General features: G+C 37.8%; 1 protein-coding gene across 2 annotated transcripts in view; it reads right to left on the bottom strand.

Annotated features, from left to right (window-relative positions):
- LOC124165650 (organic cation transporter-like protein) overlaps positions 1-13,317 on the bottom strand; it is a 48,838-nt gene that overhangs the window by 29,790 nt on the left and 5,731 nt on the right. For both annotated transcript variants that reach the window (XM_046543122.1, XM_046543123.1), the window contains 3 exons: positions 11,912-12,052; positions 10,822-10,925; positions 5,201-5,355 (listed from right to left, as the gene is read on the bottom strand). In XM_046543122.1, coding sequence (XP_046399078.1) covers positions 5,201-5,355; positions 10,822-10,925; positions 11,912-12,052 — 400 coding nt within the window. The remainder of the gene's footprint in view (positions 1-5,200; positions 5,356-10,821; positions 10,926-11,911; positions 12,053-13,317) is intronic.

Raw genomic sequence — 13,317 nt, 5'->3', positions numbered from 1 at the left:
AAATGCCACGGTATATAATTATTAACACTAGAATTAGCGAGGTAAACCGCATACCTATGCTTCCCAATGTGTATGTTTTTTACCCATTTCATGTTTTCCCTTCTTTATTAAAAAGTGTAGAAGTGTTCTAAAAATGTGTTACAGTTATGCATAGTGTTAAGAAAACAAATGAACACTGCAAACAATATAATTACCATGAAATAAAATTTGTATTGTAAAATAAAACATGTGTCTCACATTGGTAAAAATAATATGACCTGCATTATAAAACATGAGTAACATTTCAAAACATGTTATTAGTAGCATTTGTATTGGTTAAAAAGATGATACCAGAGAAAAATGAATCAGAAAGACAAAATTACAATGAAGCACTACAAATGCAGTCTCAAGGTATTTCTTAACTCTTGTGAGCACATTTTGCAAATTTTCCGATTACCTTCAAAGTGTCTACACAAGTTTTTCCACTACTTAGAGCAACTACACTTATTTTATTTCTGATTTTATTGGCCAATCTGGAACAGCTTTCGAACCTTGCCTAATGAAGGTAGTGGTCGCAAAAGATGAATGGCAATAATTTTCTCAATAGCTTTCTCGGTAGCTCACAATGAAAGTTTCACTGGACATTTTTGAGGCATATACAACAGGGCGGATCGGAAAAATCGATTTTTCTTTTCAAATCCATCCCGGTGAAAAAAAGTTGTGGGACTAATCAAAATTAAGGCCTGAAAACTTTGAGACCTCTAGGTTAACCCCTGACCCTCACTCAAATGCCATTTATGGGATATAATATCGGGAGGAGGATCGAACATCGGAAAATTTAATATTTTATGGTCATTCCCTATAGATTTTGCCAAGTTACTGCCCTTTAAGGGAAAACATCCAAGAATGCAGGCCTACGGTCTATGAAGAGGCCTTTCAAGTGGCTAGAAAGGTGTGCGATTTTTGGAGATGCACTTCCCTTCCTTGATGCCTGTGACTAAATGGATTTTGTGGTACCATAGGAAGTACTAAAACTTATGGAAAATTGCAAAAAAAGCCTAAAGAAGGGTTTTATTGAAAAACAAAACTCAAACATTTTTAAAGGAACATTTGTTATTATGCAAAATTTTTGCATGTAAGAGCAAGAAGGAGCATAAGGTTTCCCCTAATGAAGAGGCATTTTGAGAGACCAGCGGACGAAACGAAAGATGATGACTGCTGGATCAAATCCTAAAGAAACAGGAATTTTTAAAAAACAAAATTTGATTTTTATGCATCCATAATAATTTATCAGATATGGTGCTCATAAATGTGATCCATGCCCCAGAGCACGACCCTGCACTACAATATCTCCTGCCAAGGTATGGCACGAGATACATACTTCCATTACCCTCCTCGTTACTCTACTGGTAGGGGGAATGCTTCTGGTGGAAATATCTACTTTTAAATTTTGTAGAATTGCTTAAGTGTATTCTTGATGTTGTGATCAATACTGTGCAGCATCTATGACTGACTGATCAACCAACAGCATACAAGTTGTACGTGTCGTGGAAGGGTAATCCTTGAACACTTATTCGCAGCCCAGCAGGGCATGCAGGGGGAGAGGAAGTAGGTGTGTGGCTGCACCTGGCTTGTGAGCCAGCTGCTATGCACTATCCTAGCAGTGTACTTCAGCTTAAGGGGTGATCACCACTATCCATATAATGTTCAGTGGCGACTCTTTGTGACACAGTATACCATAGTTTTGCTAATGCCACTCTCTTTCACATAAAGAATAAATTATACTGATTTGTGAATGAAAAACTTTGCTGTTTCTACTATTTGGAAAGGCACAGCACAATGCCCATCAGGGGCTCTTCGGACTCTGAGGTGGAAGCTCCCTGTGTTCGCAATGGCAATAGAGTCTTCGATATCTCAGGGGATTTTAGATCCCTAGGAAGGACCAGAAAAAAGCATTTTGCAGGAGATTGCCATGGTGACCGCTTAAATCTTATATATATAAAAGAAAGTCGAAAATCGTGTTAGTTAGAACACTTATAACTCGAGAACGGCTGCACCGATTTCAATGAGATTTGGTTCTTTGGATTCGTCTCAGGCGGGGTTAACATATAGGCCATTAAAAAAAGGATAATTTCACCAAAAAATTCATCTCTTTCCTATGGACATGCTTTTAGGAGTTATAGTAACACAACAATTGATAAGTCGGTCAAAACTACAAATTAAATAATTTGTTTTGTTTTTACCACATTAATAACTGAATTTAGTAACAATATAACATTTTAATTACTAAATATATTCAAAATATTAATTAAATTGAAATTACATTTTTTAAATTTAATTCGAGCTGATTATAAGCCCAGCCGTGGCCCAGCTCGAGTTGACACTTCACTACCGTGTTTGTAAACAAATCTCCAAGCAATTGTTGACAAACGGTAATGTCCGTGTTCCTGTCGAGGAATCGAGTAGTTTTAACTCATTTTCTTGGAATGAATGCAAATTAGTTTCAGCGTAAGGTGAGCTCATCAACAAAGAGTTTCAGAATATGATTGATCGCCAAAAGAATCAAAGATGGTTGATTTAGCGAGCAAGAACGAAGATGTGGATGACTAAAACGAGGTAAATTCAAATAGTTCGTACTCTGCATGAATTCGAATCTTTTAAATGTGTAACAAACGAAGACGAAATCACCAACTATCTATCTGAATATTTTAAGTCCTTGGACGTACCTGGCTTACCAAGGCACGATTTACAGCAAAATGTAGTTTCTGTGTTCATGATCTTTCGAAGCCTAAACCAACCATAACTATCCAACGGAACGTGTTTGGTGATTCAAATAATTGGTAATGAATGTGATTCACGTAACTTTACTCAAAGGAAAATTCAAAGGTGAGGAAGTCCTCATTCCGTAGATTCCATGATCTCAACTCATATGCCCTTTTGAGCTTAAACGTATTCAATTTCCAATTCATGTTGCATTCGTGATAACGATTAAAAAATCGCATGGTCAGTCTTTCAGTTTTTGTGTTGTTTGTGCTCATGTGCTAATGAAAACCCATGATTTTCTCATGGTGAATTTAACATGCTATGTTCACGAGTCGATAAACCATCCTCTGTATTTCTTCCTTCGCTTTAAGTGCGTAGCTAGGATAGGGAGTTTTGGGCGCAGCTAATACCACGGGTATGTAGGGTATAGAAAACTCGCTAAGGTAAGCGGGAAGTGTGGGGGTACTTCCCCCAGACATTTTTTTAAGATAAATGGTTCAAAATAGTGGGTTTTGCGGCTGTGTAAATAGTTAAATATGTTTTGTTTGTTAGTCATCCATCCCCCTAATATTAATAACAAAATCTTTCATTAAAAAATTCTCTAAGCTCTTGGGGGGGGGGGGGGGGGGGGGTTATCCCCCAAAACCTCCCCTCGCTGCGTCACTGCTTTGCTTCGCTATATTTATTTAGCTTCATCCACTTCATCTTGCGCCTGATAACAAAACAAAAACTGTTGTTTATCAGAAGGTGCTTGACGCAAGACATTAAACCCGAATGTATAGGGCTCACCGTGGTGCGTTTACGCATGCAGTACGTTTACGCAGTGCATTTTTTCCAGACAGAAATACTAAAACTGGCGCGCCTTAAGTCATTTAATGCGAATGCTGCTTCATAGGGGCTTTTCTTGCACGATTTTGAGCATCAGTCAAGCGTCGGTCTGGGGTTATGTCAACCTGCCCCCTGAATGGGCCAAGTGTATGCAACAGACTTGGACCTAAAAACATTTTTTTACAGCTAATAACGCAAATAGCCAACAACTGAATGCGTATAATTTTTATTTCATGAACTGCTTTATTAAACCACAATGCCCAAAATATCTAGCTAAAACGTAAGAAAATTTGTTGAAAAAAATCCGCGTAAACGTGCACCGATCCACCCTATGTAGATTCAATAAAGAAAATGTATTTCTGACAAGCAATTTTGGTACTCATTTACGTAGTTTTATTGAATTTGTATCCTTATTTTATTATAATAAATTAAACGTGATTAAAAACGATACAGCCGCTCTTGATTAAAAATGGTGTAAGTAAACTGTAAGTTCATTGATTGTTAGGCGGTACGAAGTTCGCCGGGTCAGCTAGTTATATATAAAAACTGTTTTAAAGACATGAGAGTCTAACTTAAGTAGTATGATGAAGTGCATTCTATGATAATTGACATAATTGAAAATCAAAGCTGAATAACAGTATAAAATACATGAAGTGAATAGACCTCTCGCAGTCATTGTAGGTAACTGTGGACAGTGCACTTGACCTGAAGTTACTCCTCCCAAACAAACTTCATCTTTGCATTATGTGTTCCAAAATATTAAAAGTAAAAAGAATGAGCCTCATAAGGCTGGTTGTACACTGGAAGCATATTCAAGCGGCTTTGTGCTCACACTACACAAGTGTAAACAAGTGGCTTCACGCTGCAAATCCCATAATCCAGAGTCAGGCCTACCCGCGTCCATTGCAGGTGCCAACCTCCGCAGAGCTTCAGGCTTACTAACGCTCGCGCTACACATCCTGTTTGGGTTGGATCTGTCGCTCGTGGACGCTTGAACTGAGACCTCCTTTATTTATAATTTTCTCTTTACTATTCAAAATATAACGGAAAGGCCTGTCATCCGATAGTCATTAAAAAACTTTGGCCGTTCATTTTCCAAATCCATATGCAAATGGTTGCACTTGCCCATCGCCCTCCTCTTCTGATAAATTCGGTTCACCCCACAAGATCTTTTCTTACCAGCTAGCATCCTACATCTTACGAGGTAAGTTCTGTCAAGCAGATATAATTCCTCGAAATCCATATTTACTGATAACGTTGTTTTTCAAACAAGGCCCAACTCATGTATATTTGTAACGAATACACAAGTCCACTGGCAGCGCAAGTTCACTTGAAATGGACGAGCCCTATGCTTGTAGCTGTTCATCTTGTTGCCGCTTCTTGCCTCTCGAGTATGCATTAGCACAAAGCCGCCTGAATACGCTTCCAGTGTATGACCGGCCCTAATTGGAAAATAATGAAGTGATGCACGAAAGAAAAATGCAAACAGTAAATTGACTGTCCTCAGCCATTATAGTGTTGAGAATTGATTTCTTGAAGTCTAGACACATCATTAAAAACACATAAAAATTGGGAAAAGTTTTCTTTCAAGAGTAAAGGCATAAAATTTATAAGAAAATTATTCTCTTACTGTAAACCAAACTCAATGTAAAAGCTCCACCCACACAAATTCCAAGAAAAGTCTGTGCAAAGATAAAGATGTTGTAATTCGATGATGAAATCGCCAATAGACCAAATACTGGTTGGCAAAGTATACACCAGTTTAGGAAAATACATCTCCCTCTTCTGAAAAGGAAACACAGGAAAATATCAGGACACTAATACCATTGTAAAAATAAGAAAATTTCCAAGTCAACACTATTGAGTACTTAACTCAACATTACTGATGTAATTCAGTTAATACATTTTTATGCATGTACTTAAAAGATACATTTCACAAGAAATATAATAATAATACTACTTTTATTCAACCTTAAACACAATACAGACAGCCTTCGTCAAAATAAAAGCTAAATCCAAAATATACAATTCAGTGTATTGCTCTCCAGAAATTCATTCACTGAATAGAAAAATTTACTCAAAATCCAAGGGTAAAGAGCATGCTTAAACTTTGGTAATACAAAATCTCTGGCCTCTTGAGGTAAGAATAGGAATGAAATAGTTTTATTTCCTTGTGTAAGTATCCAACTCTGATTATGCCCTAAACAATTTAAAGGGTATCATGCCCACCCTGATTAAACAAAGATAGATGATTTCTCGTTCTATCATTCATTAAACTCATTTTTATGATGGTAAGCAGCATCAGCTGCAATTATACCTGCTTCGATTGCACAGTCAGCTGCTGTGAACATGCCTTCTCACTTTCCCAGTAGCGAGTCATGGACGAACTTTCCCTTTCCCATACCCAGGGCCGGCCCTAGCAGGTGCGGGGCTTGGGGCGAACCTTCAGTGCGGGGCCCTTCACTTAAAATATTAAACTCTATACCCCATCTACAAACTCGAGCATTTTGAATCCCTACCACTCTCTGGCTAAGTATGTGTTCCCCTCCCAAATTCAGACTTCGTAATTACGCCGTTATGATACCATCACGCCTTTGAGTTCAAAATAGTATAATACAAATAAAATTTATAATTATATTTATTCATAAAATTATAACGTAAAATAAACATATAAAGCGCGCTTTTTCAATAAGTACGTATTTTTATAAGTTAGATTATGAAAGTTAATTAGTTGTAAGCCTAAAGCAATTACTGTAAAATGAAAAAAGATAGTTTTAATTTCACATGCAGGTCAAAATGGTAATAAATTAATAAAATGATGAAAATAAATTGATATAATGAATGTAATGATTTTTTCTCTGTGGATTTTTCGCACAAAAATAAACTTACCATTGCATTGAAGTTTAATCACTCTTATGTAGTGGGTTATTAGAAAAACATGATTGTAGTAGTATGTAGTTAAAATAGTTGAAATTGCGTTTTCAAAACTAACATATATTTTAATTTTTTTTCCCAAACGCGGGGCCCGGGGCGGTCGCCCCGCCCTAAGGCCGGCACTGCCCATACCCTCATTCCTTCCACGAAGGATCATCTTATCCCCACGCCATTAGTAAGTCATTTTTTTTTAGATAAGCATTTCTTTTTCTGGGAAGTAATAAGAGTTTCTTGTCCCTCATACTAAGCCCTTCACTTTTCTGCTGCATGTGACTAGTAGTTTGCCATAGAGTGAGCCGCAAAGCAAGGGTTAAACCAATGTGGATAATGAAACAGCAATTTGATGGCCTAACTAACTTTGCCTTTACGCTCCTTTCACATTGATATGGACAATATATGCTTCAAGCACTGAAAAAATTACATAATCATTGATGGAGGCTTTCACATAAGCACAGACCTGCTGCATGCATTGGCACATTCATTCTGTAGTCCACATGCGTCCAGATGTGTACATCCACATGGATTCAGATGGCAACTATGGATGATGCACGTTGTAGCTAATTTTTTTATGACAACACAGCAGAGATTTTTCACAATTTGAGCATGCCCTGCTCACCATCAACGGACAGTAAAGCCAAAGCACACCAGTACACAAAGCACATGTGTGTTTTGTCTCTACTGTCCGCCAATACGTTGTTTTAGTCCCATTTTTCTCTGAGAATAATAATACCCAGAAAAATTTTTTAGCTAGCATTGATATTACGGATTAATTGCTACTGAAGAGCCAGTTTTCCCTGCAGCTAGCAAAAATAGTCTTGGCCAAAGAGATAGGTAATATGAAGTATCTCCAAGAGAACTATCGTTGGGGAGTTAAGTACCTGAAGTGTAACATGGTTTGTGGTTGATTCTAGCGACAACTAACCAGTTAACATTAAGTACAGAATGAAAATTATGTGGAAAAAGCAACAGAGGCCAAGATTCGCAATCAATTGGAAAGTTTTATAGGACCAATTTATATGCAAAACAAATGAAAACATTCATAATGATCAAAACTGAAAAAAGAAGCTTCATTTATTTGTTAATTTTCACCTGGGCTGTAAATGAGCTAAGCAGCATGGGTGGACTCAGCATAATTTGGGGAGGGATCATCATAACCTGGGTCCTGGGAGTATGGAATACCCCCAGGAGAGAGGGGTGTTTTTACAGAAGGATAACGCTACCTTCTACGATAAATAAAACACACTTCTCTCACATATGCGACTTGAACCCATGCTATTGCATGTATACCCCCTTCACTTCTATACAAGGACACAACAATGATTAAGCAAATAAAAATTTTGATAAAATTTTGGAAGGGTCATGACTAGGGCTGTGTGTGCATCTTGTCTCAGCAGTTGAGATGAGGCTTTTGTTTCTCGGCATTGCCAGGATAGGACTCTTGGTGAGGCGGGAGTCTTGCCTGGATGAGGAGTCTCAAGAAGTCTCAAAGGGGCTAGACATCTCAGCACCTGTCGAGACTCCTGAGCAAGACAGGAATTTCCAATGAATATAACCATCAGTTAACAGAAGAACTTATTATGTTAGGCTTTGCAATATTTATGGATTTTTTCCACATGATGAAAATATTTCATTGATGAGCTATCCTCTGCATTCAATTTTTTTTGTGTGTATGATGTTGATAGAGCATCCAACAAGAGATTTGAAAAATATTTTGAGTTTTTTTTTCCTTTTCCTCACCTCTACATATAATATTACATTTGAATCTTGATGTCTACGTCTTAAAATTGAAATGCACATTTTGCTAACATTTTGGTATATTTATAAACCATCACCAGGGCTTGAAATGAAAATGAGTATGTATATAATTTTGTTACATAAGCAAAATAAAGGGTTACATAAATGCATATTTTTACAGTAATATAATAATAACATCCTTTCCCTTCCGCTATAACCTTGTCTAAGTGGAAAGGCTTGCACGTTCCTATATGACCCCTAGAGCTGCACTGGCGGGATTAATTCTAAATTATTCCCGGTTGGGCCACCCATGCCAGATAGGCCGAAGGGCAGGAACTACACGAAAGGTAGTCCACAAGATGGTGTCACGTGAAAAACACTGTTGGAATGGAAGTGGGGAACCCTACCTACTATCTCTTCCCTGAAAACATGGAGTACAACCAAATGAGACTCGGAATCTCATTGACCGGGACCCGTCTGCAAAGGGCGGGTGTCAGTCAAGGCAGTGAGGTCGGCATGGTCCTCAGGGTCGTCGACATGAGAAATCCTTGCAGAGACTTATCATCATCACCAGCCGCAGCAGCAATGAAGAAAGAAGACCAAGAAGATGGAGAAGAAGACGTCAGCTACAAATGTAGGGACGTGGAATGTGAGGACAATGATGAAGGCAGGGAAGTTAGAAAATATCAAAAGGGAAATGGATAAAGGGAGGATAGATATCTTAGGATTATGTGAGGTGAGGTGGAGGGATGGGGGGGGGGGGACTATTGGAGAGATGGTTATAGGGTACATATAGTGGTGGGGAGGAAAGCCTGTGAGGGGATGCTTTAGTATTAAACCGGAAGATAGGTAAGCGTGTGGTAGGTATTTACCAGGTAAGCGATATGATTTTGTTGCACATTTTATCAACTTTGTTAGACTGACACTGTTTAACAAATTATTTTCTTCATTACAAGACACAACCAAAGAATCAACGTGACTCATGGGCCTGGAATTAGTGTTTTACTGTCATGACTACAATTGTTATGAATTATGTAGTAGCCTGAGCACTTGGCCATGGGGTCGGGGGCACAAAAACAGCGTATGGTAGTGTATTAATAAAAGTATTTATCAATGTAAGAGTAATGTATGAACTGATATGTATAAGTTCATTAATATTAGTGTTTTTCATAAATAAAACTTTGTAAGAGCATACATACAGTGTAATTTCCACTACTGCATCGGAAAAAATGGCTTATGGAGGCATTATATTTTAGTGGTGAGGAGAATATCAGGGGAAGAGGAGCAGCAAAGTGTTCTTAGCCTCCCCCAGACAAAGCTCCTGGTCCCAGCCCAGTGTTACAGCATGCAATAATATGTAATGAATGATGAAGCCATTGTGCATTCCATAACCTTACTTTTTTTTAACAGTGTTTCAATGACTCTTTGGTGTCACAATCAGGACAGTTGATCGATATCTAATAACTGAATTATGAACTGAATTATGAACTGAATCGATAATTATCTCACTGAGGCAAGCAAGCTCAAACTTTTCAATGCTTTTGCATAGCTCTACTGCATACTAAACTCTTCACTATAAAGCAAGCAATTAGTGAAGAAGAAGTTCACGGTACTTATTGGTTACTGCCATAACTTTTTAAAATACGCTTTATATGAGAAATGTTAAGAAAAAATCATTAAGTATAATTATTTGGTCTCCATGGAAACTCATTATTTCATCTCGAGGACCTCAAGGTGCACACCCAATGTGTGGAGAGCATGTGGGGCTAGGCAAAGCGGCACAACAAGAAGCAGCTCAAGATCTTGAACACATACCTACCTAGCGGAGTTTATGGTGTGCAACGGATAGAAGCAGTGGCGTAAATATGGGGGGGGGGGGGATGAGGGTATAGATCCCTCCCCTCCAAAGCCTCAGAAAATTTTATAGTATACATATTAACGTTTTCCCCGCCGTGATAATTTCCCCCAGAATTACAAGTGAAACCCAAATTTTGATTGCCAAGATGTTGGAAAATTGATTTCCAGGCATGTCAGTTTTAAAAACTTATCCCATTTCCTGGGGTGGGGTCGCCCCCAGACCCCTTCATCCCCCCCACCCTGAAATGATAGCAAGCTGTGGCCGTATCAGTTAAGAATCTTTGACCATGAAAAATTAATTAATTGCCCTCATTTTTTAATTATCTTGATGGTTTTAAAAATGTTCAGCGATAACCGATAAGTACCAGGTTGACCATACTCGTACAAGTCAGGCATGTAGCCTGAAATTTGCTTTGGGTGTGTTTGGGTGGTATCTGGATTGCCCATTCTAGTCACTTGCGGTCAATTAGTATGAATCAGAAAACCATACCTTTCATTTACTAAACTCTTAATATCATTTGCATGATGTTTTGACGTTTTCACCATTGAAGGAACAGTCTACATTCATGCTACTAGCCCAAAAGACTGGAAGCCAGTCCAATCGTGCAGCTATTCTATCAAAATGAGTGCTAATATATCAACTCTCACAAAGATAATTATGAGAAATTATGCAGAAGTGGGTATTTAAATTACAAAGCATTCACATTACTTTTTAACGCAACATACCTGTCACTCCATATTCCAAACAATAAGGATCCAAGAAATCTTCCAAAGTGATAAAGATACTGATATGTTGGTACCAAGTGCTCCCGATCACAAATCATATCCCACTATAAGTAAGCCAGAACAAAGAATGGAAAAACATGTTGGACAGAACTTTTTCTTGAAATTAAAAATTTTATTTTCAAAAAATTTACTTAAAACCTGAATCAAATAAAGCTTTCATGGAGTTTTAGCCACAGATATCGTAACGGTTAGCCACCAACCATTTTATTTTATGTTGTATGCTTTGTTTTGAACTCGCGGGCTATCGAATCGGATGATTCGATAGCATGGCTGGTTTTCGCTCGCCGCCGTCCCTAGGGACGGCATAAAAAGGTGCAGCGGGTGAGGACGCAGGACAGAAAAAAGAGTGCAACGATGTTGTAGTGAGTGGTGAGTGAAATAATTGAAACCAAGGAAAGGAAGTTCGACACCGCGGAGCCATACGGACGCAGTAACGTCAAGGACAGAACGTAAAGTATCTGCACTCCATTCCCCCCCCAGTGAAGACCCCCCTCCTCGTATACGGTGAACACTGTTCGTGCGTGGGAAAAGGGATTTTTTTTTTAATTTATCTTTGGGTTGTTATAACTTGGTCCTTTCATTATTCAACGATTTTTTTTTTATTTCTCTTTGGTTGTTATAACTTGGTCCTTTCATTGTTCAACAATTCTTTTTTGATGTTATAATAAATTGTTATTTCTGTATTGTAAGGTGGCTAACCGTCATTTCCATCCAAATCATCAGCGTATTTTACTCGTGGGCGAACCCCAACACCCATCTGGGATTTCAAAATTTTCCAATTTTTTTATATTTCTTGCAAATAACCACTTCCTGACCACTGAGACGTAGGCATCAGGGGAAGGGAGGACCCATTGAACGGGCTGGTTACAATATATATAAAAGGTGCATTATAAAATAGTGTAGCAATAGCATAGAGAATAGAGTGGCAGCTGAAACACAATGCCACAAAATTAGACTTTGAAGACACCAAGTTCTATTTTATTATACAATCAAATCCTTGATCCTTTAGTAAAACATTTGAGATGAGTACCTTTCCAGTTACAGTAAAGCTACTTTCATCAAAATACATGATGGTCTGGTTGCATGGTTTTGTTGGAGTTGCAAAGTTGGGAGTAAAATTACTCGGCAGGGAGTCATAATCCAAATCATATATTCTGCAGGGATCAGTACCCTAAAATTGATTATTAAAAAGGGTCAATTAGTCAATATAAATTTGAAATATTAAAACAAATAAAATAAATAATCAACTGTCAAGTCCTACAGATCATTCTCCTTTTGCATTAACTATACAACAGTGAAAAAACTCTTTGATAAACATAGGTTTTCTGAATGTACTTCTGCCTTCTGACTTCGTAAATGATATCTAAAAGATTGTATCACTCAGAATTAAGGCACAAATTAAGTACATATGTACTTCGCCAATATCAATACATACCATGCATTTAGATAAATAATACCTACATGGAAAATGAATCATGTAGAAGTAGAATGAATTTAAGTTTGAACACACAACGTATCAGAATATTCTCACAGCCCACAGATGCATACAGGGAATGTGGAACCAAACCTATGCTAACATTTTTCACCCCGTGATTTCTTAGTTATCATGGAAATCCCCTGATATGGCATCTAGCACAGTCACCTGTCACCCTATCATCCCAAATTTTCAGGTAATGTTGTTCCATTTCCTTGAAATTCTGAGGGTACTTTTTCACCCTGTACCAAAGTTACAGTTTACCGCATATATTATAACTTTAATACATTGCATTTTTATTATTAAAAATGTGTGCGATTTGTGCAAAAACTGTGGTTGACAAATTTTTTTAGTGCCATATCATATACAGCAGGTCAAAATACATGAAGGACACCTACATTTTCGAGAAAAGCTTTTGCGATTTGTTGCATAGTGCTATTACTAGAAATAAGCCTGCCTTCCAATTATATAAATTGAAAATTTCCAAACTTCTTAATGTGGAATGTAATCTTTCCCTTAGCCATTACTATATCAATGAATTTCACAAAAAATATTACAAGGCAATCATGTGTTTGCTTGGCTTTACTTCAATTGCAAATATAAACATTTCATACACATTTAAATTGTGGTTCCACACTTATATGCATGAAGTAGGCTTGTATACCTACTGCATACTCCTATAACACTTACTTTCTGACAATATGTAAGAATGTATCACAAAAAAGTACAGCAAGTATGCTCTATTGCAGGGGCGGATCCAGGATTTCTTTCTGGGGAGGGGGCCAAGGATACCCCATAATACAAAACAAATGCAATGATAACGGGACCGTGCTAAAAATCTTGCATATTTTTTTATGGGTCTGGGGGTCGCACGTACCCCCATGCCCCCACCCCTCTAGATTCGCCTACGTTCTCTTATACACTTGGACGATAATGACAAATTTGGGCTAAAATGAACTAAA

The sequence above is a fragment of the Ischnura elegans genome, chromosome 9, assembly GCF_921293095.1.
Source record: "Ischnura elegans chromosome 9, ioIscEleg1.1, whole genome shotgun sequence".
Lineage (NCBI taxonomy): Eukaryota > Metazoa > Arthropoda > Insecta > Odonata > Coenagrionidae > Ischnura > Ischnura elegans.
Note: the sequence above shows the minus strand (reverse complement) of the source record. Positions and strands in the feature narration are given on the sequence as shown.